The sequence below is a fragment of the Leucopleurus acutus genome (genome assembly GCF_964270905.1).
Source record: "Leucopleurus acutus genome assembly, chromosome: 2".
Classification (NCBI taxonomy): Eukaryota; Metazoa; Chordata; class Mammalia; order Artiodactyla; family Delphinidae; genus Leucopleurus; species Leucopleurus acutus.
In genome coordinates this window covers 154,837,313-154,865,118 of record NC_139143.1, presented here as the reverse complement: position 1 = coordinate 154,865,118, position 27,806 = coordinate 154,837,313, and the positions used below count along the sequence as shown (strand labels likewise).

The following is a 27,806-nucleotide window of genomic DNA, read 5'->3' as shown; positions in this document are numbered from 1 at the left end:
ATGAGTGTCTCTGCACTGACCACCCCCAGAGCCCTGGGCGGTGTCTCCTGCAGGTGGCCTCCCTGATCAGCCTGGTTCTGCTTCTGTTCAAGGCAGCACAGCTCTACCTGCGCAGACAGTGGCTGCTCAAAGCCCTCCAGCAGTTCCAGTCTCCTCCTTCCCACTGGCTCTATGGGCACATGCAGGAGGTAGGATGGAGTGGGACGGGGAAGTGGGAGGGCAGGGAGGGCCGGGGCTCTCAGGCCATGGTCCTGGTCAGCACGCCCATGGGACGAAGCCTTGCTGTGGGACAAGCATGTGGCCTCAAAAAAGGATCCAGCTTACCTCTCAGGTCTTGGCTCCTCATCCCAGTCCGGGGAGCTCCCTCCCTCCCAGGACCCCATGCTGGTGTCCTTGGGTCTGTCAGACACTCCTTCCTTAGGGAGATCTGCAGGCTGTCCTGGCAGCCCTGCACTTTGAGGACAGCGGCTCTTCCTTCCTGAGTCTCCCTGCTCTCCAGGCTGAGCAGCTTCAGCTGTTCTCATAGAACAGGCTTCTAGATGCTTCCCTGCCCCATCCCTCAATCGCATCCTCTCTGCCTGGCCCTGAGCTTGCCTGGGAGCACAGACATCAGTCTGATGGACGCTGCCCTGTGGGCTCACTGTCCGTGGAGATGACAGACAGGAATCTAGGAAGATGTCAGGTCACAGGAAAAGAGATCCCATTGCTGGGTGGGGGTTTATGTCAACTGTAGGGACAAACTGGCTCGGTTTAAGACTGAGGAATTTTCCAGTCTCCTGATTTCGGTGCTTAAACCCTGACAAGTTGCTGGCACACATGAGCGAGGTTCCCAGGATGATGCCAGGTAAGGAGAACTGACATTTGAGTTGCAGCATCCGCAGTGTGAGGTCGCCCACCTGGTGTCCTCCCTCAGTGGACTAGGTGCTCTCGGAACCGAGCGTGAAATCCCCCTCACCCCCAGCACCCTGCACGGAGCCTGCACAGAGGGCTGCCCATCCAGTGTGTGGAGGGACAGGAAGGAGGGAAGGAGCGGTTTGCAGGCTGGGCAGGGGCAGCGCCTACCCACCCAGCACTGGCAGCACTAGCCTGGGCGGCGGGGGGCTCAGAGCCAAGTCAGGGGCCACCTGGAGAGGGGCTCATCAAGGGTTTGTGGACTGAACAAATGCTTTCTCTAGCGTGATTAGAGTAGAGTGGAGCCAAAGACGGGAACTGGAAACAGCCCGAGCCCCACGTGGGCTGGCCCAGTACCTCTCTCCCCTCTCCTTCCTAATCTCCTGCACCCCAGGTTACTCAGCGTCCTCCCCGCCTGCCTGGGCATTCTGGCCTCTGGGACTCTGCTCCCATGTGCCCTCTACCTGGAATGATCTTGTCCCTCATATGTCTGTCTACAAAGGCCCAACTCCAAGCCACCTCCTCCAAGATGTCTTTCTGGGTCTCCCAGGAGTGGAGGAGACAACCCTTTTTCCCTTGCCTGTCCTTCTCTTAAGGCAGTGCTAACCGGATTCAGCTAGTTTTGTCTGCAGTGTCATAGCTGTGAGCTCCTTCTGGGAGAGCCTGCCTCTGGTTCTTCTTTGTAACCTGAGAGCATCTGGGTAAATGATGACTGAACGAATGAATACATGCAGGAAAAAGAGCTTTCTAACGTCCAGGTCCGAGTTAGGGCCCCTTCCCAAAAGCTTCCCCAGAGGCTTGGTCTTCCCTCCATCACACATTCACGAGCCCCTAGGGTTGTCATGTCCTCAATCTTGCTGTCTCCTCCTGGAGGTTCCAAACAGACAAGCATCTACAGCCGCATCCTCATTCAGTGCCTTAAACCAGTGCCTGGCACATAGTAGATGCTCAGTAAATACGTGCTCAGTGAAGGAACCCATCCCACAGTAGGCAAGTTGCCTCAGAGCTGGTGAGTCCTGATGGTAGAAGGATGCAGGCAGAGATTAGATACCAAAGTGGCAGGGGGATGCTTTGAGTTACACAGAAGCCATTGAATTAAAGACGAGGTGACTGCATGGAACATGCCTAGGACCAAATGTTGACGAGAAATCCAGAGCTGATAAAACGAAGCTGAATCTGCAAGGTTAAGGAGAGGCAGTTGCTCTGTGGCTAAGAGGAGGAACACACCAGGTAGAGGAAAGAACCTGGGCAGAGGCCTAGAAGTGTGAGCAGGTGGGGCCAGTGCAAGGCGCACAGGCAGCAGCATCTTTGGGGGCAGAGCAATGGGTCCTGTGGACTCGCCAGCCCAGCAGGAGGCAAGAATAGAGAGGGTAAAGCCAGAAAGCAAGGGCCTTGTGGTCCACACTGAGGAGTTTCAAGAGACTCTTCTAGGCAGTGGGAAGTGCACACAAGTTTCTGGACACTGGTAAATGAAAATTAGATAAAATAATCCACATATGAAAACCTTAGTTCAATACCATTTCCATATATACATCCAGAATCTGTGCACACACTCAATATGTAAAATAATATGATACAAACACAATTTAGTATATAATTTTTCTCACTTATCCATATACATCAGACACTCTTTCAAATTAACAAACATTTATATGTATGCTGGGGTACTACTGAAAATATTTAACAACCAGTATGGCAAAATGAAATTAATATATAAATTTAATTTTTATAATATATTTTATTCTCTAAATAAACAAAATTATATGACAAAACTACTTACCAAGTGATACGAATTATCATAAATTGCTCATGCAAATGTTGTACGAATCACTTCCCAGAGTTTTCTACGGCTGGTAGTGAATCTCTGGTGTAAGTTTCTGTAGGCAGTTTGTAGTGGTGGCCCAGGGCTCTATCCGACAAGGGGACAGAATGTGGTCTTAGGACAAAGGTGGACAGCCAGCAGGTCTGGGGCAGAGCCCAGGTCAGAAGAAATAGTTTCAAACTCCTAGTTCTGCTGATCGATCCAGAACGATCTCCCTGTACACATCCTGCCCTTCACCCCCACTCCAGCACTGGAACTCAGAGAAGGGTTTTATTGATTTATCTTTCCCTTGGGGACAGTTCCAAGACGAGACCGAGCTGCGACCCCTACTGAAAAGGGTAGAGAAATACCCAAGTGCCTGTGCTCGCTGGCTGTGGGGGACGAAAGCCCTGGTGTTGATCTATGACCCTGACTACATGAAGGCGGTCCTGGGGAGATCAGGTGAGAGGGAAACCCACATCCCAGCAGGAGAAAATCTTCCCTCTCGGGTACATGGCCCTGGATCTGTGAAATTCCAGAAGAAACTGGCACTACGGCCATCAGTACCTGGCTCCCTACCAGCCATCCTTGCAGCCCACAAGCCAGACTCAGGCCAGCATTACTCACTTACAGTGAGTGCTAAACACCTGGGTGGGGCTGGCTTCTCTTTCCTGTCTTACTTTCTTTCTTGTTTTAACCCAACTGAGATGATCCCAGGTCTGGAAGACAATTCCCTGTCCACACTGATGTAGGTTTGGCACCTCTCACTGTTGCCTGTCCTGGGTCATGAAATGGCCAAACCACCACAAACTGTAGAAAACCACAGGCTCCTTTCTTACTCTGTGGCGCTGAGCAGAGCCTATCTTTCTGCCGATTCACCGTCTTAGTCCTGTGGGTGTTCTGCTGCTGGGACACTGAGTCTGCCTTCCTGGGCCCACAGTGACCATCAGGACAGAGAGAGTCAGGGATGGGAGGCAAGAGGGAGGTGGCTAGAGACAGACTGCCAGCTGACCAGCATGAGGAATGGAAGGTGCCACAGATGCTCTGGGGGCTGCCTGCCTTGTTCAGTGCCCTCCACTTCCCTTCCTTCCTTTTCAGACCCAAAGTCTCACGATTCCTAAGAATGCTGATCCCCTGGATTGGTAAGTACATTTAAATACAACTGCAGTCCACCCACCAGTTAGGTTTACCAAGAGCTGCCTCTTTGGTTAATGGAGAACAACGGGTACCAGGCACCCTGTCACCACCTCATCTCTTAGTCAAGCCTCATTTCTCTCCTTCCAGTGAAACTCTCACCCTTTGTACAGGTGCTGAGAGCCCTCCTGAAGCTCAGCCTCTTCTTCATCACTTCTCAGTCCTCTGCGATATTCTCAGCCTGACTATTAACTAATTCCTTCTATCACCTGCCCCCCTACTCTTCTTCAACCTCTGTCTCACAGCTGTCATAATCACATCCTATGGACCAGCCATTCTGGAAATTCACATTCCTGAACTGTACTGGCCTTTCCTACCTTTGCCCATGGTGTGTCTTTTCCTGACACCCTTGGTTCCTCCCAAGTTGTGCCCAGTCGTCCCTCTGATCCAGGCTCCCCGACCCACACACACACCCATCTGTGGCCCAGGGAATGGTTTGCTCGTGTTGGAGAGGCAGACGTGGTTCCAGCACCGGCGGATGCTGACCCCAGCCTTCCACTATGACATCCTGAAGCCCTACGTGGGTCTCATGGCCGACTCTGTCCGAGTAATGCTGGTGAGTCTATCCCTCATCACCTGGACCCACTCACATCCAGCACTGCTGACAAAGTCCACTCTCAGACCCTCGTGTCCCTCAGGCGTCCATCAGACCCAGCCCCCAGAATGATGCATTCAGAACGTACTCTGAGACAAAGCTCACCAAAACTGGATGGGACAGAGGGGTACCCTGGCAGCAGCTTGGATCCACAATTTGCTCTGAGATAAGGGAAACCAGGGCCATGGTGTATTCAGGGTCCACTCTCCTCTCATCTCCACATCTTCAACACAGAGGATTAGAGCAAGGGCCATTCCCCTGGACAGCAGTGCAAGCTGCCCCTGGATGCCCTGGACAATGGCAGCTTCAGTGGCAGAGTGGACGTCCCAGGATGTCACTCAGGTAGGCTCTGGCCTGGGGTCCAGGGCCTCTGCATGGAATTGAGCCACTCACGGGAGGAAATGAGGCCACGTCTACATGCATGGAGCTGGGTCTTGACAAGCATCACCTCTATCTAGACTGGGCACCACCTGATCTCAGCTAACACTGGATGAATGAAAGGAATTGAAGCATATCATGCCCCCTCCTAGGAGCCCCAATAGAGCCCCTTATGCTTTTACTTTACTTGAAATATTTGCTTACTAGTGTTGAACATGGTCTGTCCAGTTCTGAGCTCAGAACCCTAAGTTTCTTCCTCTGTCCCATAAAAAAGTATGGTTTCTGGTCTGCCACAAGGTGGTCATCATACTCTATTCTTAAAATTCAAAACTAATTCAGAATATTATGAGAGAACATGATTAATTATATAATAAAAGATTCTGAGAAAATAGGCATGTATTACACACATGTGATACATCCTTAAATTGCTAAAACACATCTGTTTAGAAAGAGAGGAAATCTCATCCGAAGATTTAGAGACAGAGAGAGAGCCCGGCCTTGTCAGCACAGACCTTCTGGGGGAGCAGAGCAGGGTCAATGTTCCCCTCCCACCACAGGACAAGTGGGAGGAGCTCGTCAGCCTGGACTCGAATCTGGAGGTCCTTGGACACGTCTCCTTGATGACCCTGGACACCATCATGAAGTGCGCCTTCAGCCACCAGGGCAGCATCCAGACAGACAGGTCAGTGACAACCCTTCAACGGCAGGGTCCTTGTTCTCACCAGCTGGGGAGGACTTACCTGAGAGGCAGTTAGGGCAGCGTGGATGCTTATGAGCTCTAAAAGCAATATTCTGCAGAGAGACATGGACCATGGTCAAATCCCTGATCCTGGCAAACGGAGAAGCCTGGCCACTCAGGCCACTTGTAAAGGACAGAGGGTCTCCTGGGTGTGAGGCAGAAATGACAAAGCCTCAGTGCTGCCTGTCCCCACTGACTGAGGAATCCCCACCCGGAGCCCCACTCCATCTCCAGGTCAGAGGCTCCCTCCACTCCAGTCTCCTCTGCATCCTCTCCCTTCAGGAACATCCAGTCCTACATCCAGGCCATCAGGGAATCTCAACAATCTGATTTTTTCCCAAGTGATGAATCTCTTGCACCAGAGCGACATCATCTGCAGGCTGATCCCTGAAAGCCGCTGGAGTCACCGCGCCTGCCAGCTGGCCCATCAACACACAGGTTCTGCTCCTCCTTCTGGGCGGCTCCTCCCCTGGCCTTGACCCCGCAGGCAGAGCCCAGACTCCTGCTTCCTCTTCAGGGGCTGGCACACGCCCACACTGGGTACTTCCTGGTGCAGGGGTTGGGACCCGAGACGTCAGGGTGTCAGGTGAGGTGCAGGGAGACACATGTGTCACCACGTTGCTGACGGTGGAATGAGACCCCCTCCCAGCATCGTCCAGGCAGAGCCGCCATGGGCTGTGCTATTGAGGGGATTCCCGACCCGGATCAGACGATGCTGGACTCTCTGCCCTGACATGTGCGCCCATTCCCACCCTCGTCCTCATCCACCTGGTACCCAGATTGGGCCTGGGGGCAGATAAGGCTACGGTGGGTGCTGCATCTGAGCCCCCAGGAGCCCTCAGCTCTGCCTGGGAACCACTGTTCTGGGACAGATGGAGTGATCCAGCTGAGGAAGGCTCACCTGCAGAAGGAGGGAGAGCTGGAGAAGGTGAGGAGCAAGAGGCACCTGGATTTCCTGGACATCCTCCTCTTCGCCAGAGTGAGTGTGGGCAGGAGAGGCCTGAGGCTTTGCCCAGAAGCACAGAGGAAGGGCAGACCCTGCACTCCCCCTGCCTCCGCAGATGGAGAACGGGAGCAGCTTGTCTGACAGGGAGCTCCGTGCCGAAGTGGATACGTTCATGTTTGAGGGTCACGACACCACAGCCAGTGGCATCTCCTGGACCCTCTATGCTCTGGCCTCCCACCCTGAGCATCAGCAGAGGTGCCGGGAAGAGATCCAGAGCCTCCTGGGGGATGGCGCATCCATCACCTGGTGAGCGCCCAGCAGGTGGGAGGACCTCGTCCCTCCGCGAGTGGAGGACCCCTGGTTGTCTGGCTCTGCCACTCTCAAATGGGCTGCCTTTCAGGGACCACCTGGATCAGATGCCCTACATCACCATGTGCATCAAGGAGGCACTGCGACTCTATCCACCGGTGCCGTTCATTTTCAGAGATCTGAGCAAGCCCATCACCTTCCCTGATGGACGCTCCTTACCTGCAGGTATGAGCTTCACCCACACCCACTAAACTAAGCACTCTGCAAGACCACACAGAAGATCAGAAATCCACATGGGCTTGCCAAGTTCCAGGATGACATGACTATTATCTCCACCTCAAGACAATTAATATTTACTCTGTGGTTTGGACGACTTTGAAAAATGCTTGACACAGAAATTGAACCAACAAAAGCTCAATAAGCAAATGTCAGTTCCTGAATGTGGTTATAATGGAGGGCTAAAAGTCTAATTCCTTGAGACGTGAAGGCTTAAGAGAGAAGCAGACAGAAACAGGTGGACATGTGGTTCTTTCCATGTGGGGTTTATGTAAACGAGGGAGCTCACGGAATGCACTGTCATGGGTCAGATTGTCCAGTCTCTGAGGAGCCCTCAGGTGGATGGCCAAGAGCAGCTGATGATCAGGTCTGAGAGCCCTGCCGTGGTTGGAGGCCACCCATTGGCTCACCTCCCAGTGGGTCTGAATCCCAGCCCAGCCACCTCCTCTCTGTGGGATCACAGACACATCCCTCAACCTCTTGGAGGCTCAGGTGCCTCATCTGCACATGCGGATAGGAGTGCCTTCCTTGAGGGCTTCTGTGAGGATTAGATGAGTTAATGCACTTTCCCCGAGGGCTCATGATGGCGCCTGATAACTGTGAGTTTTCATGTGAGGCGATCCTGATACTAAGCCTCCAATTCTTTTCCTCCTCAGTCCTGGCCATGGTTACCTGCTCCTAATCCGCGCTCATGTGCTTGGTCACCTCCAGCCCACCTGTCTTGCAAGAGCACCACTTCATTCAGAGTGATGGAGGGTAGCTCTCATGGTGGCTCCCAGGCCTTCTATGCACATTGCCCCTGTTGCCATGGGTACCATCAGTCTTCTCTCTCTCCTCCCTGCCCCACAGGTATCGCACTCTCCCTCTCCTTTTATGGGCTTCACCACAACCCGAAGGTGTGGCCGAAACCAGAGGTATGATGGAGGAGGGGATGGGATGCTCTCTCCAGACCAGCACCACCCCTGCTCCCCTCGGGGATTCTTGTCCCCTGGTGGATTGGTGCAAGGAGCTTGACCCCACCTGTCTTGGCCCCGGTGCTCTCTCTGCAGGTGTTTGACCCATCCTGGTTTGCACCGGGTTCTGTTCGACACAGGGCTTTCCTGCCCTTCTCAGGAGGATCCAGGTGAGGCCTTCTGTACCTGGGGCATCTGGGTGTCACTGGGTGCTACCTGATGTGTGTGACTGTGTACATTCATATGTGGTGTATGCAGTTATGTCCCTGTATGTTGGTGTGTTGAGAAGGCAGCGTGTGTCCCCATGTACAAGAAGGCCTTCAGGACAGGCCACGGAGACCTTGACGTCCTGACTTCCGCAACGACCAGCCACATTGCCATGGCCGTGGCCGCTCCAAAGTATTCCAGGGTTTTCCTCATTTTAGGTGTGTGACTTTTCAGCATTAGAATTTTCCCTGAAACTTAAACTTCAAATGTTTGCTTTTCCCAATTATCAGTCATCTTAGAAGGTGGTTTTCTCTCTTGGCACATTTCTCTAGTCCAGCTCACTGCATTTTTTACTTAATTCACCAATCCACCTCTCACTGTATCAGCCGTCGTGTTTGCATGGGTTTGGATTTCCAGCTGCCTTCCTTGTCCTGAGGTTTCAAGCCATGTATGTGATCACTTACAGTTTCTGTTGTTTGAAGAAAGTTACACAGCAGTGTGTATTCTCTGTCTCTGCAGTTGAAGCCAACAAAGTCATGACTGCTTATTAATATAAACAAGACACCTTTTCTAGTTGCCGTAATTCTTTATATGTAGCGGGGATTATATACCATAGTCCAAGAATCTACAGAGTGTAACATTGGCAAAAAAGCATAAAATTAAAGGCAATCAAGTGCTTTTGAAAGAAACTCTCTATTTTGTAATTGACACCTGCATTTGAGAAGTTTGTGGCATGTAAAATATAAAGGACACTTGAAATAGCTGTTAAGCTGGATGAGTCACTCCAAAATGACTCCTGTGAAAATCTTCAACAGTATAGGTCCCCTGCCGAAATAGTAACTTCCATAACTTAGTAACGACTTAGTAAAACAAGTTTTTCTGAATCTAAAATTCTGTGAAATTTTCAGTTGGTGAATCAACCTTCACAGAACAGGCTTGAAGCAAACATGCTTCCAGAATTGGCTCTGGGATTTGGTTTCTGCCAGGGTCCTTCTCTGCTGTAGACACAGGCTGCACATCATGTCGCTGCCACTAGAGGACAGTAGGTACCTGGCAACTCAATTCCTAGGTCAGAATAAACATTTAATTTTATTCCAATTTTTTTTTCAATTCAATTAACTTTGTTCAAATAGAAAGCTATTTATTAACCTGCCTCTGTGTGCCAAACCATATATTACAAGATGGGAACACAGAGACGAAAGGAACTTTCCTTGCTCCAACAGTTCACAGTCAAGAAACCACTACCGCTATTCAAGACAGACATGCGACGTTTCCATAGTGTAGTGGTCAGTACGTTGGCCTTACAAGACAGACATCATGCATTCATCCACTCTTTCACTCATTCATTCACTGAGCAGATTGTGGGATGTTCCATGTTTCTGGCACTGTCTGGTCACGGGACGGTGATGTGTCCTTGAGTTAACACTAAAGCTGCTTGGGGATGTGGGAGAAAGAGGCGCAGGCGGCAGAGGCGGGAGGCCAGGCGGTCACTAGACTGAGTCTTGAGCATGTGGCCGGCAGAGGCGGGGGGAGGGGACCTCAACAGCAGCGGAGCGAGGAAGAGGGGCTGGACAGGTGCGAGGTGAGTGAGGAGCAGCCCAGAGAGCGCTGTGACGCCAGCTGAGGCCCCGCGACGTATCCTCCCTGTGATGGAGGGCGCAGCAGGCCCCGAGCCGCCGTGGCTGCAGTAGAGGGACGGGAGGCAAGGAGACTGGAAAGGCCAGTGAGGAGCCCACGGAATGGGAGGAGGGGCCTTGCTGGAGTAGAATGGGAAGGCTCCAGGGGCGGGTTGACTGAGGGGCTGCGGGGAGACAGGAGGCCGGAGCATTAACTGGGAGGCAAGTGGTCCAGCAGGTCGAGGGGCGCTAACCCGTGGCCCCTCCAAGAAGCCTCCCGGTTGCCATCCTGACTTCCTTATACAACCCTGTCCTGTCTGGGGACTGGGGCCCCTGCTTGTCTGCCATGGGTGGTGAGGGCCCGAGAGTTGCCCACACCCACCTACAGTGCCCTGGCCTGGACGGAAACCAGAAACTGCCTGTGGACGAGTGAACAAAGTACTAATTCACATTTACTGATTCATGTGACTTGACCCTGTGGCTTAGAGCGCCGACGCTCCCCAACAGGACTTGCTAGTGCTGAGAGCAGAAGTAGGAGTTAGGAGCTAGTCCTGGAGAGAGGTGGCCTTTGTAAGGGTCAGGGGGAGAGGGTGGACCGAGGCTTGGGCGGCACGTTCAGTGTGACCCGTAAGGAAGGGATCAGGGCTGGGCCAGGTGGAGGAGAGCCCTGAATGCCCTGTGCCCGGCAGGGGTTAGAAGCCTCTGCTCACTTCCTTTTCCCTTCCTGACCCAGGAACTGCATCGGGAAGCAGTTTGCCATGAATGAGATGAAGGTGGCCGTGGCCCTGACCTTGCTTCGCTTTGAGCTGGCACCCGATCCCTCCAGGGTCCCTGTTCCCATTCCAAGAGTTGTGCTGAAGCCCCAGAATGGGATCCACTTGCAGCTCAGGAAGCTCCTGTAACGCTTGTTGGAGACAAGGACGAGCTCTGAGGGCCCCTGCCTGCCATCCTGTCTCTCCCGTCCTTGCCTCTGTGCCCACTTCCTGCTTCTATCTGCCCACCTGCCGGCCTACCTCATCTCCTGCCTCCTGCCCGTCAGATGTTCTGCCCTCCTCCTCTCACCTTTCTCCAGGCTCCCTATCTGCTTATCTCTCCATCTGTCTCTGACCCACCTGTATCTCTGACTGTCCACCTAAACCCTGATCACCTGCCCTCCTTCAGTCTGTCTACTCTCTCCCCGTCTTTCTCCCCTTATGCCTGCCTGTCTGTCCCTGAATTCACTTCGTTTTGCTGATAAAATAATTGGTCACAGCCTTAAGGACTTCGAACAACACAGAGTTATTCTCTGACAGCTCTGGAGTCAGAAGCCGGAAGTGGGTTTCCCTGGACACAGCCAAGGTGTTGGCAGGGCCCCCGGTGCAGGGATGTAGCAGAGGATCCCTCCCTTTGCCTTTTCCCACATCTAGAGCTGCAATCCTTGCATTCCTTGGCTCCTGGGCCCTCGTCCATATTCAAATCCATCAGCTTCTTCAAATGTCCCCCTGCTTCAGTCTTCACATCGCCTTCTCTTTCATAAGGCCCTCTGTGATTACGCAGGCCCACTCAGACAAAACAGGCTTGCTCTGAGTTCCGGGGATTAGGACACGGACTCCCTGGGCAGCCGTTACTGTAGCTGCTAAGTCCTGCGTGACTACCATCGCCTTGGGCCCCCGATCACTCCCGTGCGTTACGGGGTCTGCCTATTTGTCACTCACCTGGCTTCCCCTCTTTCCCACTCCCTGGATAAATTCACAATGTCATATGGAGCGCGTGTGTCTTCCCTTGCAAGGAGCTGGATTGAATGGAAGAGAGAGAGAAGGGGAGGGAAAGCAGAGGAGACGAGGAAGGGACATGACCCCTGGTCTGTGGGCCCAGAACCCCAGCAGAACAACCGTGTCCCAGCGCCCCTGCAGCCTCACACTCTGGGGTCCCTCACGCCCCACAACCCGCCTGTCACCTGAGGGTCCCACGGCAGCTGAGTCAGGAGAAAGGGCTCGTCTCCAAAGGCTCAGAGGGAAGAAGCTCACTCCGGGCACCTGTCGGGGAAGGAGCCTCCCAGCTATTGTGTGGTAGCTTCCTCGCTACATCCTTAGAGGGGCCCAGCCAGAGCCCATCCTGCCCTGAGCAAAGAAGCCTTACAGACTTGGCTCAGCGCAAGGGCCTCAGGAAGCCAATCCTTCACCCCAAATGAGATTTGAGAAGCGCTGGCCATGTCACCAGCCCCCGGCAACCCTTCCTCACACGCAGGGCCTGCAGGCTCCTCAGAGGCCCGAGCGGGCGGCTGTGCAGGAGGGTCTGGGAGGACCAGCTGGGCACGAGGCTTGGCTGCTGGGAGAGGATGTCAGACCCGAAGCAGAGGACCAGCCGGTGCACCTCCCCCACAGGACAGCCCCTTGCAGTCCCCGGCGTGTCTGCCCAGCCCCTGAGCAAGGACGGGCTTCTTCAACCCTGGCGCTCCTGGAGACCTCGGGGGGCCTGGTCCTCCTGACCCTGACCAGCGCCAGGCCCCTCGCACTCCTCCACCAGCCTCTCTGCACCAGCCCTGCTCTCTTGCTGCTTCTGCACACAGGTCCTCCTCCCGTCCCACCCCTGCCCTTCCTAACCCAGGGCCCCGGATGCCAGAGGAGATCCCCCTGCAGCCCTGTGCTGTGCTGTGATGCCGCCATGTGTCTCCTGAAGGGGGCATCTCCCCCCAGCCGCTGCCTGTAGCTGGAACCTTCTGTCCAGTCCCCTCCCCATTCCTAGGTCACAGGGCTAGTTCACTCAGCTCCAAGAAAGGGCCAGGTGGACATATATGCACTACCAAATGTAAAATAGCTAGCTAGTGGGAAGCAGCCGCATAGCACAGGGAGATCAGTTCCGTGCTTTGTGACCACCTAGAGGGGTGGGATAGGGAGGGTGGGAGTAAGATGCAAGAGGGAGGGGATACAGGGCTATATGTATACATATAGCTGATTCACTTTGTAGTACAGCAGAAACTAACACAACATTGTAAAGCAATTATACTCCAATAAAGATGTTTTAAAAAAAAAGTTGGGGTCAGGAGTACACTCTGTGCCTGACCGGGGGTGGGGCAGGAGAGTTAGCTGGGACTGTCCTGGGCAGGAAGCTTGGCAGGTCCCCTGGCGTCAGGTGGTGCAGAAGGGCTCGGGCTGGTCACTCTGACAGCATGGGCCGATGGGCACTCCCTCACTTTACTGTTCCTAGTGCTGGACCTAGTTGCTGAACCAGCAAAGGAAAGTCTAGTTGCTCACAATCTCGGGGGAAGCAGAGGCAGAGACCTGAGAGGAACCTGAGAGGGGGTGAAAGGTTGTGTGTAGGTTGTTAGTCACCTCTGACCTTCAGTTAGGAGAGCAGCCCAGAATGTGGCCCTATAGGTTATATGTGAAGCACCTGTCATGAGGACAGGCAAAGGAAGAGGCTCTTGGGACAGAAGTTAAACTTGGTGGGGGAGCAGGTCAGGAGGAAACTCAAGGCTCCTAAGAGAGCTTGCTTCCAAGTAATTCTTCATGGAAATCTTTGGTGTTTTACTTTCTGAATTACGGGCACTGGATTAGATCTTGGGAAAGAGAATCATGAAACAGGGATGTAAGAGACAGAAAATGAAGGTTTCCCCATCCCTTGCTCTTTCACATATGACCTGCATGACTTTTTCAGTGCCCATCCCTCTAGAAGCACTCTCTACCTGGTGAACTCCTATTCACCCTTCAAAGCCCCATTCTTTTTTTTTAGTTTTCTCCTTTCCTGATTGGTCTGGACACTATTCATTCTTCCAGCACAAGCCTACAATTTTTCTTAACTAATATAGTTTTATACCTTTACCTATAGCCTGTGAGCTCAAGAAATATTTGCTGAGTGAATGAATGACTGAATGAACATTCATTGGATGTAAATAGGAAATGAATTATTATCCCACCTTTCAAAGGAGAAGCTGAGGCTCAGAGAGGACAAGTCTCTAGCTTCATATGTAGTGAAACTGCCCTGGGGCTGGACCTCCTGAATCCAAGGCCAGTGCTCCGTCCACTGGCACAGTTACCCAGGACACACTGCATAGTGGATGGGTACAAGCCCCGGGGAACATTTCAGAGGCAGCTAAGGCAGGCAGCTTGGAAGTCCAACAGGGAAGGATTTCAGTTTCAACTGGGACAAGCAGAGGCTGTTTTCCTCTGGCCACATCACTTTTCTTCTCTGAAATCAGTTTTCCCCTCTGAAATGGGATGATAATAAAACCAACCAAATCTACTGAACATTGGTAAACTAGACTGTGACTGTCTTGAAGTCAGCAAGATTCATGTCTGCTTTGCTTGCAGCTGTGTCCCAGCATCTAGCAGACTGCCTGACATGTTGTAGGTGCTCATTAAATATTTCGTAGGTAATATGGAGAAGAAAGTGGGGTTGCGCTTGGCCATTGTCACTGTCAGCTGAGGAAGTTTTTCTCACACTGTTTCCAGAAGTGCATCCTCCACAGTTAATCAACCCTGGAGACCCAGATCTGAGCTCTGCCCTCACCTTCACCCTCCCCTAGGTGGGCGGGGCAAGCCTCCCTGACCAGGCTGGCTGCTCAGGGGAGGTCAGCCACCTTCAGGGACAGTCAGCAATCCAGAAGCCGCTGCACCATGAGTGTCTCTGTGCTGAGCACCCCCAGAGCCCTGGGCGGTGTCTCTGGGCTCCTGCAGGTGGCCTCCCTGCTCGGCCTGGTTCTGCTTCTGCTCAAGGCAGCACAGCTCTACCTGCGCAGACAGTGGCTGCTCAAAGCCCTCCAGCAGTTCCCATCTCCTCCTTCCCACTGGCTCTATGGGCACATGCAGGAGGTAGGATGGAGTGGGACGGGGAAGTGGGAGGGCAGGGAGGGCCGGGGCTCTCAGGCCATGGTCCTGGTCAGCAAGCCCATGGGACGAAGCCTTGCTGTGGGGCGAGCACGTGGCCTCACAAAAGGACCCAGCTTACCTCTCAGGTCTTGGCTCCTCATCCCAGTCCGGGGAGCTCCCTCCCTCCCAGGACCCCGTGCTGGTGTCCTCGGGTCTGCCAGACACTCCTTCCTTAGGGAGATCTGCAGGCTGTCCTGGCAGCCCTGCACTTTGAGGACAGGGGCTCTTCCTTCCTGAGTCTCCCCCGTCTCCAGGCTGAGCAGCTTCAGCTGTTCTCATAGAACAGGCTTCTAGATGCTTCCCTGCCCCATCCCTCAATCGCATCCTCTCTGCCTGGCCCTGAGCTTGCCTGGGAGCACAGACATCAGTCTGATGGACGCTGCCCTGTGGGCTCACTGTCCGTGGAGACGACAGACAGGAATCTAGGAAGGTGTCAGGTCACAGGAAAAGAGACCCAATTGCTGGGTGGGGGTTTATGTCAGCTGTAGGGACAAACTGGCTCGGTTTAAGACTGAGGAATTTTCCAGTCTCCTGATTTCAGTGCTTAAACCCTGACAAGTTGCTGGCACACATGAGCGAGGTTCCCAGGATGATGCCAGGTAAGGAGAACTGACATTTGAGTTGCAGCATCCACAGGGTGAGGTCGCCTGCCTGGTGTCCTCCCTCAGTGGACTAGGTGCTCTCGGAACTGAGCGTGAAATCCCCCTCACCCCCAGCACCCTGCACAGAGCCTGTGCAGAGGGCTGCCCATCCAGTGTGTGGAGGGACAGGAAGGAGGGAAGGAGCGGCTTGCAGGCCGGGCAGGGGCAGCGCCTACCCACCCAGGACTGGTAGCACTAGCCTGGTCGGCGGGGGGCTCAGAGCCAAGTCAGGGGCCACCTGGAGAGGGGCTCATCAAGGGTTTGTGGACTGAACAAATGCTGGGAGAAAATCAGGGGTTGCAGAGAGCTGTGGCCTCCCTTTCTCTGCAGCGTGATTAGAGTAGAGTGGAGCTAAAGACGGGAACCGGAAACAGCCCGAGCCCCACGTGGGCTGGCCCAGTACCTCTCTCCCCTCTCCTTCCTAATCTCCTGCACCCCAGGTTACTCAGCGTCCTCCCTGCCTGCCTGGGCATTCTGGCCTCTGGGACTCTGCTCCCATGTGCCCTCTACCTGGAATGATCTTGTCCCTCATATGTCTGTCTACAAAGGCCCAACCCCAAGCCACCTCTTCCAAGATGTCTTTCCAGGTCTCCCAGGAGCGGAGGGACAATCCTTCTTCCCTTGGCTGTCCTTCTCATAAGGCAGTGCTAACCGGATTCAGCTAGTTTTGTCTGCAGTGTCATAGCTGTGAGCTCCTTCTGGGAGACCCTGCCTCTGGTTCTTCTTTGTAACCCGAGAGCATCTTGGTAAATGATGACTCGACGAATGAGCAACAGCATGACGAAGAGCTTTCTAATGTCCAGATCTGAGTTAGGGCCCCTTCCCCAGAGCTTCCCCAGAGGCCTGGTCTTCCCTCCATCACACATTCATGAGCCCCTACGGTTGTCATGTCCTCAATCTCGCTGTCTCCTCCTGGAGGCTCCAAACAGACAAGCATCTACAGCCGCATCCTCATTCAGTGCCTTAAACCAGTGCCTGGCACATAGTAGATGCTCAGTAAATACGTGCTCAGTGAAGGAACCCATCCCACAGTAGGCAAGTTGCCCTAGAGCTGGTGAGTTCTGATGGTAGAAGGATGCAGGCAGAGATTAGATACCCAAGTGGCGGATGGTTGCTTTGAGTTACACAGAAGCCATTGAATTAAAGATGAGGTGACTGCATGGAACATGCCTAGGACCAAATGTTGATGAGAAATCCAGAGGTGATACAATGAAGCTGAATCTGCAAGGTTAAGGAGAGGCAGTTGCTCTGTGGCTAAGAGGAGGAGCACACCAGGTAGAGGAAAGAACCTGGGCAGAGGCCTAGAAGTGTGAGCAGGTGGGGCCAGTGCAAGGCGCACAGGCAGCAGCATCTTTGGGGGCAGAGCAATGGGTCCTGTGGACTCACCAGCCCAGCAGGAGGCAAGAATAGAGAGGGTAAAGCCAGAAAGCAAGGGCTTTTGTGGTCCAACGTGAGGAGTTTCAAGAGATTCCTCTGGGCGGTGGGAAGTGCATAAAAGTTTCTGGTTATTGGTAAGTGAAAATAAGATTTAAAATACACATATAAGAACCTTAGTTCAATACCATTTTGATGTATACATCCAGAATCTATCCTATCACTGTGTATACGCTCAATATGTAAAACAATATATACACGGGCTTCCCTGGTGGCACAGTGGTTGAGAGTCCGCCTGCCAATGCAGGGGACACGGGTTCGTGCCCCGGTCCGGGAAGATCCCACATGCCGCGGAGTGGCTGGGCCTGTGAGCCAGGGCCACTGAGCCTGAGCATCCGGAGCCTGTGCTCTGCAACGGGAGAGGGCACAACAGTGAGAGGCCCGCGTACCACAAAAATAATAAAAAAATAATAATATATACACATACAATTTAGTACTTAGTTTTTTTCACTTAGCCATATACATCCGACACTTTCATATTAGCAAACATTTACATGTATGCTGGGAAAATATTGATGATATATAGCAATCAGTAAGCAAAAGGAAATTAATATATAAATTTATTTTTTAATATAATCTATTTTATTCTCTAACTAAAATTCTATGACAAAACTGCTTATTAAGTGATACGAATTATCATAAATTGCTCATGCAAATGTTGTACGAATCACCTCCCAAAGTTCTCTACACCAGGGAGTGAATCCCTGATGTAAGTTTCTGTAGGCAGTTCGTACTGGTGGCCCAGGGCTCTACCCGACAAGGGGACAGAATGTGGTCTTAGGACAAAGGTGGACAGCCAGCAGGTCTGGGGCAGAGCCCAGGTCAGAAGAAATAGTTCCAAACTCCTAGTTCTGCTGATCGATCCAGAACGATCTCCCTGTACACATCCTGCCCTTCACCCCCACTCCAGCACTGGAACTCAGAGAAGGGTTTTATTGATTTATCTTTCCCTTGGGGACAGTTCCAAGACGAGACCGAGCTGCGACCTCTACTGAAGAGGGTAGAGAAGTACCCAAGTGCCTGTGCTCGCTGGCTGTGGGGGACGAAAGCCCTGGTGTTGATCTATGACCCTGACTACATGAAGGCGGTCCTGGGGAGATCAGGTGAGAGGGAAACCCACATCCCAGCAGGAGAAAATCTTCCCTCTCGGGTACATGGCCCTGGATCTGTGAAATTCCAGAAGAAACTGGCACTACGGCCATCAGTACCTGGCTCCCTACCAGCCATCCTTGCAGCCCACAAGCCAGACTCAGGCCAGCATTACTCACTTACAGTGAGTGCTTCAACACCCGGGTGGGGCTGACTTCTCTTTCCTGTCTTACTTTCTTTCTTGTTTTAACCCAACTGAGATGATCCCAGGTCTGGAAGACAATTCCCTGTCCACACTGATGTAGGTTTGGCACCTCTCACTGTTGCCTGTCCTGGGTCATGAAATGGCCAAACCACCACAAACTGTAGAAAACCACAGGCTCCTTTCTTACTCTGTGGTGCTGAGCAGAGCCTATCTTTCTTGCCGATTCACCGTCTTAGTCCTGTGGGTGTTCTGCTGCTGGGACACTGAGTCTGCCTTCCTGGGCCCACAGTGACCATCAGGACAGAGAGAGTCAGGGATGGGAGGCAAGAGGGAGGTGGCTAGAGACAGACTGCCAGCTGACCAGCATGAGGAATGGAAGGTACCACAGCTGCTCTGGGGGCTGCCTGCCTTGTTCGGTGCCCTCCACTTCCCTTCCTTCCCTTTCAGACCCAAAGTCTCACGATGCCTACAGAATGCTGATCCCCTGGATTGGTAAGTACATTTAAATACAACTGCAGTCCACCCACCAGTTAGGTTTACCAGGAGCTGCCTCTTTGGTTAATGGAGAACAACGGGTACCAGGCACCCTGTCACCACCTCATCTCTCAGTCAAGCCTCATTTCTCTCCTTCCAGTGAAACTCTCACCCTTTGTACAGGTGCTGAGAGCCCGCCTGAAACTCAGCCTCTTCTTCATCACTTCTCAGTCCTCTGCGATATTCTCAGCCTGACTATTAATTCTTCTATCACCTGCCCCCCTACTCTTCTTCAACCTCTGTCTCACAGCTGTCATAATCACATCCTATGGACCAGCCATTCTGGAAATTCACATTCCTGAACTGTACTAGCCTTTCCTACCTTTGCCCATGATATGCCTTCTCCTGACACCCTTGGTTCCTCCCGAGTTGTCCCTAGTCGTCCCTCTGATCCAGGCTCCCCGACCCACACACACACCCATCTGTGGCCCAGGGAAAGGTTTGCTTTTGTTGGAGGGGCAGACGTGGTTCCAGCACCGGCGGATGCTGACCCCAGCCTTCCACTACGACATCCTGAAGCCCTACGTGGGTCTCATGGCCGACTCTGTCCGAGTGATGCTGGTGAGTCTATCCCTCGTCACCTGGACCCACTCACATCCAGCACTGCTGACAAAGTCCACTCTCAGACCCTTGTGTCCCTCAGGCGTCCATCAGACCCAGCCCCCAGAATGATGCAATCAGAACGTACTCTGAGACAGAGCTCACCAAAACTGGATGGGACAGAGGGGTGCCCAGGCAGCAGCTTGGATCCACAATTTGTTCTGAGATAAGGGAAACCAGGGACATAGTGTATTCAGGGTCCACTCTCCTCTCATCTCCACATCTTCAACACAGAGGATTAGAGCAAAGGTCATTCCCCTGGACAGCAGTGCAAGCTGCCCCCGGATGCCCTGGACAATGGCAGCTTCAGTGGCAGAGTGGACGTCCCAGGATGTCACTCAACTAGTCTCTGGCCTGGGGCCCAAGGCCTCTGCATGGAATTGAGCCACTCATGGGAGGAAATGAGGCCACGTCTACACTCACAGAGCCAGGGCTTGACAAACATCACCTCTGATCCAGACTGAGCACCTACTGGTCTCAGTTAACAATGGATAAGTGAAAGGAATCGCCCCTTCATAGGAGCCCAAATAGAGTCCCTTAACCTTTTCCTTGCCTTGAAATATTTGCTTATAAGAGTTGGCCATCGCCTGTCCAGTTCTGATCTCAGGACACAAAAGATTACCCCTTTGTCCTTTGAGAAACAATGTTTTCTGGTCTGCCACAAGGTGATTATCATCATAAATTGTTCCTAGAATTCAGAATTGATTCAGAATATTATGAGAGAGTATAATTAATTACATAATAAATGATTCCGAGAAAATAGACATCACATTACACCCATGTGTTACAGCTTCAAACTGCTAAAACACATCTGCTTTGACAGTGAGATAAACTCATCAGAAGATTTAGAGAGACAGAGAGAGAGCCTGGCCTTGTCAGCACAGGCCTTCTGGGGGAGCAGAGCAGGGTCAATGTCCCCCTCCCACCACAGGACAAGTGGGAGGAGCTTGTCAGCCTGGACTCGCATCTGGAGGTCCTTGGACACGTCTCCTTGATGACCCTGGACACCATCATGAAGTGCGCCTTCAGCCACCAGGGCAGCATCCAGACAGACAGGTAAGTGACAACCTTTCAACGGCAGGGTCCTTGTTCTCACCAACTGGGGAGGACTTACCTGAGAGGCAGTTAGGGCAGCGTGGACACTTATCAGCACAGAAAGCAACATTCTGCACAGAGCCATGGACCACAGTCAAATTGCACCCAGACCAACCTTGACTCAGTCACAGGTCCCTGATTCCTGCACAGGGAGAAGCCTGGCTGCTCAGGCCACTTGTAAAGGACTAAGTGCCTCCAGGGCTGTGAGGCAGAAATGACAAAGCCTCAGTGCTGCCTGTCCCCGCTGACTGAGGAATCCCCACCCGGAGCCCCACTCCGTCTCCAGGTCAGAGGCTCCCTCCACTCCAGTCTCCTCTGCATCCTCTCCCTTCAGGAACATCCAGTCCTACATCCAGGCCATCAGAGACCTTGGCAATCTGACTTTTTTCCGATTAAGAAATGCTTTCCACCAGAACGACATCATCTACAGGCTGACTCCTGAAGGCCGCTGGAGCCACCGCGCCTGCCAGCTGGCCCATCAACACACAGGTTCTGCTCCTCCTTCTGGGCGGCTCCTCCCCTGGCCTTGACCCCGCAGGCAGAGCCCAGACTCCTGCTTCCTCTTCAGGGGCTGGCACACGCCCACACTGGGTACTTCCTGGTGCAGGGGTTGGGACCCGAGACGTCAGGGTGTCAGGTGAGGTGCAGGGAGACACATGTGTCACCACGTTGCTGACGGTGGAATGAGACCCCCTCCCAGCATCGTCCAGGCAGAGCCGCCATGGGCTGTGCTATTGAGGGGATTCCCGACCCGGATCAGACGATGCTGGACTCTCTGCCCTGACATGTGCGCCCATTCCCACCCTCGTCCTCATCCACCTGGTACCCAGATTGGGCCTGGGGGCAGATAAGGCTACGGTGGGTGCTGCATCTGAGCCCCCAGGAGCCCTCAGCTCTGCCTGGGAACCACTGTTCTGGGACAGATGGAGTGATCCAGCTGAGGAAGGCTCACCTGCAGAAGGAGGGAGAGCTGGAGAAGGTGAGGAGCAAGAGGCACCTGGATTTCCTGGACATCCTCCTCTTCGCCAGAGTGAGTGTGGGCAGGAGAGGCCTGAGGCTTTGCCCAGAAGCACAGAGGAAGGGCAGACCCTGCACTCTCCCTGCCTCCGCAGATGGAGAACGGGAGCAGCTTGTCTGACAGGGAGCTCCGTGCCGAAGTGGATACGTTCATGTTTGAGGGTCACGACACCACAGCCAGTGGCATCTCCTGGACCCTCTATGCTCTGGCCTCCCACCCTGAGCATCAGCAGAGGTGCCGGGAAGAGATCCAGAGCCTCCTGGGGGATGGCGCATCCATCACCTGGTGAGCGCCCAGCAGGTGGGAGGACCTCGCCCCTCCGCGAGTGGAGGACCCCTGGTTGCCTGCCCTTAGATGGGCTGCCTTTCAGGGACCACCTGGATCAGATGCCCTACACCACCATGTGCATCAAGGAGGCACTGCGACTCTATCCACCGGTGCCGTTCATTGGCAGATATCTGAGCAAGCCTATCACCTTCCCTGATGGACGCTCCTTACCTGCAGGTATGAACTTCGCCCACACCCACTAAACTAAGCACTCTGCAAGACCACGTGGGAGATCAGAAATCCACATGTGCTTTCCAGCCCCAGGATGCTCTGTCTGATGTTTCCGCCTCAAGATAATTAATATTTCCTCTGCAGTTTGGAGGTTTTGTAAAACGCCTGACACAGAACTTGAACCAATGAGAGCTCAATGAGCAAATGCTAGCCCTTGAATGTGGTCCTGTAATGGAGCCCTATAATTCTAATTCCTTGAGACGTGAAGGCTTAAGAGAAAAGCAGAAGTAAGCAAGGGGAGATGTGGTTCTTTCCATATGGGGTCTAAGTAAATGAGGGAATTCAGGGAGTCCATTGTCATGGGTCAGATGGTCCAGTCTCTGAGGAGCCCTCAGGTGGATGGCCGAGAGCAGCTGATGATCAGGTCTGAGAGCCCTGCCGTGGTTGGAGGCCACCCATTGGCTCACCTCCCAGTGGGTCTGAATCCCAGCCCAGCCACCTCCTCTCTGTGGGATCACAGACACATCCCTCAACCTCTTGGAGGCTCAGGTGCCTCATCTGCACATGCGGATAGGAGTGCCTTCCTTGAGGGCTGCTGTGAGGATTAGATGAGTTAATGCACAACCCCAAGGGCTCATGATGGCACCTGATAACTGTGAGTTTCCATGTGAGGCGATCCTGATACTAAGCCTCCAATTCTTTTCCTCCTCAGTCCTGGCCATGGTTACCTGCTCCTAATCTGCGCTCATGGGCTTGGTCACCTCCAGCCCACCTGTCTTGCAAGAGCACCACTTCATTCAGAGGGCTGGAGGGTAGCTCTCATGGTGGCTCCCAGGCCTTCTGTGCACATTGCCCCTGTTGCCATGGGTACCATCAGTCTTCTCTCTCTCCTCCCTGCCCCACAGGTATCGCACTCTCCCTCTCCTTTTATGGGCTTCACCACAACCCGAAAGTGTGGCCGAAACCAGAGGTATGATGGAGGAGGGGATGGGATGGCCTCTCCAGATCAGCACCTCCCCTGCTCCCCTCGGGGATTCTTGTCCCCTTGTGGATTGGTGCAAGGAGCTTGACCCCGCCTGCCCTGGCCCCGGTGCTCTCTCTGCAGGTGTTTGACCCATCCCGGTTTGCACCAGGTTCTGATAGACACAGCCATGCTTTCCTACCCTTCTCAGGAGGATCCAGGTGAGGCCTTCTGTACCTGGGGCATCTGGGTGTCACTGGGTGCTACCTGATGTGTGTGACTGTGTACATTCATATGTGGTGTATGCAGTTATGTACCTGTGTGTTGACGTTTTGAGAAGGCAGCGTGTGTCCCCATGTACAAGGAGGCCTTCAGGGCACGCCACGGAGACCTTGACCTCCTGACTTCCGCAACGACCAGCCACATTGCCATGGCCGTGGCCGCTCCAAAGTATTCCAGGGTTTTCCTCACTTTAGGAGTATGACTTTTCAGCTTTAGAATTTTTCATGAAAGGTAAACTTCAGATGTTTGCTTTTCCCAAGTATCAGTCATCTTAGAAGGTGGTTTTCTCTCTTGGCACATTTCTAGTCCAGCCCACTGTCTTTTTTACTTAATTCACCAATCCACCTCTCACTGTATCAGCCGTCGTGTTTGCATGGGTTTGGATTTCCAGCTGCCTTCCTTGTCCTGAGGCTTCAAGCCATGTATGTGATCAGTTACAGTTGCCATTTGAAGAAAGCCTTGTGTGTCTTCTCTATTTCTGTAGTCGAGCCCAACAAAGTTATAACAGCATATTAACATACACATGACACCTTTTCTAGTTGCCAAAAATCTATACATGTAGCAGGGATTACATACCATAGCCCAAAAATCTACAGAGTCTAATTTTGGCAAAAAAGGATGAAATTGAAGGCAATCAAGTGCTTTTGAGAGAAAACTCACTATTTTGTGTTGGACGCATGCATTTGAGAGGTTCCTGCCGTGTAAAATATAAAACACATATGAAATAGCTGTTAACTTGGATGATACACTCCACAATGACTCCTGTGAAAATCTTCAACGGCTACAGATCCTCCCCGAAATAGTAACTTCCATAACTTTGGAACTACTTAGTAATCCAAGTTGTTTCTGAGCCTGTAATTCTGTGAAATTTTCAGTCGGTGAATCAACCTTCACAGAACAGGCTTGACGCAACACGTTCCCGGAATTTGCTCTAGTATTTGGTCAGTGCCAAGGTCCTGTTCTTCCTTGTAGACATTGGCTGCAGGTCATGCGGCTGCCACCAGAGGACAGGGGGTACCTGGCAACTCAATTCCGAGGTCAGAATTAATGTTTAATTTTACTCCAGTCCTTTCTTTTCCAATTCAATTAACTTTGTTCAAATAGAAAGCTATTTATTAACCTGCCTCTGTGTGCCAAACCATATATTACAAGATGGGAACACAGAGACGAAAGGAACTTTCCTTGCTCCAACAGTTCACAGTCAAGAAACCACTACCGCTATTCAAGACAGACATGCGACGTTTCCATAGTGTAGTGGTCAGTACGTTGGCCTTACAAGACAGACATCATGCATTCATCCACTCTTTCACTCGTTCATTCATTCACTGAGCAGATTGTGGGATGTTCCATGTTTCTGGCACTGTCCTGGTCACTGGACGATGATGTGTCCTTGAGTTAACAGTAAAGCTGCTTGGGGATGTGGGAGAAAGAGGCGCAGGCGGCAGAGGCGGGAGGCCAGGTGGTCACTAGACTGAGTCTTGAGCGTGTGGCCGGCAGAGGCGGGGGGAGGGGACCTCAACAGGAGCGGAGCGAGGAAGAGGGGCTGGACAGGTGCGAGGTGAGTGAGGAGCAGCCCAGAGAGCGCTGTGACGCCAGCTGAGGCCCCGCGACGTGTCCTCCCTGTGATGGAAGACGCAGCAGGCCCCGAGCCGCCGTGGCTGCAGTAGAGGGACGGGAGGCAAGGAGACTGGAAAGGCCAGTGAGGAGCCCACGGGATGGGAGGAGGGGCCTTGCTGGAGTAGAATGGGAAGGCTCCAGGGGCGGGTTGACTGAGGGGCTGCGGGGAGACAGGAGGCCGGAGCATTAACTGGGAGGCAAGTGGTCCAGCAGGTTGAGGGGCGCTAACCCGTGGCCCCTCCAAGAAGCCTCCCGGTTGCCATCCTGACTTCCTTACACAACTCTGTCCTGTCCTGTCTGGGGACTGGGGCCCCTGCTTGTCTGCCATGGGTGGTGAGGGCCCGAGAGTTGCCACACCCCCCTACAGTGCCCTGGCCTGGACGGAAACCAGAAACGGCCTGTGGACGAGTGAACAAAGTACTAATTCACATTTACTGATTCACGTGACTTGACCCTGTGGCTTAGAGCGCCGGCGCTCCCCAACAGGACTTGCTAGTGCTGAGAGCAGAAGTAGGAGTTAGGAGCTAGTCCTGGAGAGAGGTGGCCTTTGCAAAGGTCAGGGGGAGAGGGTGGACCGAGGCTTGGGCGGCACGTTCAGTGTGACCCGTAAGGAAGGGATCAGGGCTGGGCCAGGTGGAGGAGAGCCCTGAATGCCCTGTGCCCGGCAGGGGTTAGAAGCCTCTGCTCACTTCCTTTTCCCTCCCTGACCCAGGAACTGCATCGGGAAGCAGTTTGCCATGAATGAGATGAAGGTGGCCGTGGCCCTGACCTTGCTTCGCTTTGAGCTGGCACCCGATCCCTCCAGGGTCCCTGTTCCCAGTCCAAGAGTTGTGTTGAAGTCCAAGAATGGGATCCACTTGCAGCTCAGGAAGCTCCTGTAATGCTTGTTGGAGACAAGGACGAGCTCTGAGGGCCCCTGCCTGCCAGCCTGTCTCGCTGTCACTCTCTCCCGTCCTTGCCTCTGTGCCCACTTCCTGCTTCTATCTTCCCACCTGCCGGCCTACCTCATCTCCTGCCTCCTGCCCGTCAGACGTTCTGCCCTCCTCCTCTCACCTTTCTCCAGGCTCCCTATCTGCTTATCTCTCCATCTGTCTCTGACCCACCTGTGTCTCTGACTGTCCACCTAAACCCTGATCACCTGCCCTCCTTCAGTCTGTCTACTCTCTCCCCGTCTTTCTCCCCTTATGCCTGCCTGTCTGTCCCTGAATCCACTTCCTTTTGCTGATAAAACAATTGGTCACAGCCTTAAGGACTTCGAACAACACAGAGTTATTCTCTGACAGCTCTGGAGTCAGAAGCCGGAAGTGGGTTTCCCTGGACACAGCCAAGGTGTTGGCAGGGCCCCCGGTGCAGGGATGTAGCAGAGGATCTCTCCCTTTGCCTTTTCCCACATCTAGAGCTGCAATCCTTGTGTTCCTTGGCTCCTGGGCCCTCCTCCATATTCAAATCCATCAGCTTCTTCAAATGTCCCCCTGCTTCTGTCTTCACATCGCCTTCTCTTTCATAAGGCCCTCTGTGATTACGCAGGCCCACTCAGATAAAACAGGCTTGCTCTGAGTTCCGGGGATTAGGACACGGACACCCTGGGCAGCCGTTACTGTAGCTGCTAAGTCCTGCGTGACCACCATCGCCTTGGGCCCCCGATCACTCCCATGTGTTACGGGTCTGCCCATTTGTCACTCACCTGGCTTCCCCTCTTTCCCACTCCCTGGATAAATTCACAATGTCATATGGAGCGTGTGTGTCTTCCCTTCAAGGAGCTGGATGGAATGGAAGAGAGAGAGAAGGGGAGGGAAGGCAGAGGAGACGAGGAGGGGACATGACCCCTGGTCTGTGGGCCCAGAACCCCAGCAGGACAAGCGTGTCCCAGCGCCCCTGCAGCCTCACACTCTGGGGTCCCTCACGCCCCACAACCCGCCTGTCACCTGAGGCTCCCACGGCAGCTGAGTCAGGAGAAAGGGCTCGTCTCCAGAGGCTCAGAGGGAAGAAGCTCACCCCGGGCACCTGTCAGGGAAGGAGCCTCCCTGCTGTTGTGTGGTAGCTTCCTCGCTACATCTTTAGAGGGGCCCAACTGAGACAGGCCGGGCCTGGGACCCTTTACTGTAGCGCTGCAATTCTTGCACCTGATCACACCTCTCTTCGAGCAACAAAATACAAAGAAAGTGTATGGGACTAAAAATAACTATGTCCATGCACAGTTGGGGCAAATTCTGAGCAAAATATACCAAGATACCAAAAAACCCAACTGTCACTTTTTTTTTTTTCATCTTTATTGGAGTATAATTGCTTCACAATGTTGTGTTAGTTTCTGCTGTACAACAAAGTGAATCAGTTATATGTATACATATATCCCCATATCCCCTCCCTCTTGAGCCTCCCTCCCACTGTCCCTAACCCACTGAAGGTAGTTGTACACAAAGACTCTTAAAGAGAGAAGGGCAAAATCCCTTGATAAAGCAGTTTTGATGGTGTCTAATATTTGTGGGTTCTTTAATAGATGTTTTTTGGAGTATAATTGCTTCGCAGTACTGTGTTAGTTTCTGTTGCACAGCAAAGCGAATCAGCCATGTGCATACACGTGTCCCCCTATCCCCTCCCTCTTGCGTCTCCCTCCCTCCCATCCTCCCTATCCCACCCCTCTAAGTCATCGCAAAGCACTGAGCCAATCTCCCTGTGCTATGCTGCTTCTTCCCACCAGCCAACTATTTCATACATTACACATTTGGTAGTGTATATATGTTGATGCTACTCTCACTTCGCCCCAGCTTCGCCCTCCCACCCCATGTCCTCAAGTCCATTCTCTATGCCTACCTCTTTATTCCTGCTCTGCAACTATGTTCATCAGTACCATTGTTTTTTTTTAGGTTCCATATATATGCATTAGCATACAGTATTTATTTTTCCCTTTCTGACTTATTTCACTCTGTATGACAGACTCTAGGTCCATCCACCTCACTACAAATAACTCAATTTCATTCCTTTTTATCGCTGAGTAATATTCCATTGTATATATGTGCCACATCTTCTTTATCCATTCATCTGACGATGGACACTTAGGTTACTTCCATGTCCTGGCTATT

General features: G+C 52.9%; 1 protein-coding gene across 1 annotated transcript; it reads left to right on the top strand.

The window, feature by feature from the left end:
- On the top strand, window positions 1-25,607 carry LOC309974725 (uncharacterized protein; the record flags this gene model as incomplete). The annotated part of the gene is given in 27 exon segments (XM_082859436.1): window positions 1-40; window positions 43-188; window positions 3,013-3,154; window positions 3,791-3,808; window positions 3,811-3,834; window positions 4,315-4,442; window positions 5,417-5,541; window positions 5,881-5,914; window positions 5,916-6,036; window positions 6,471-6,577; window positions 6,660-6,850; window positions 6,945-7,078; window positions 7,979-8,043; window positions 8,179-8,252; window positions 10,639-10,803; window positions 14,410-14,695; window positions 17,789-17,930; window positions 18,569-18,613; window positions 19,089-19,216; window positions 20,187-20,311; window positions 20,685-20,839; window positions 21,274-21,380; window positions 21,463-21,653; window positions 21,739-21,872; window positions 22,772-22,836; window positions 22,972-23,048; window positions 25,439-25,607. Coding segments are annotated over 27 exon segments (3,138 nt in total).
- Between the last annotated feature and the right edge of the window lie 2,199 nt (window positions 25,608-27,806).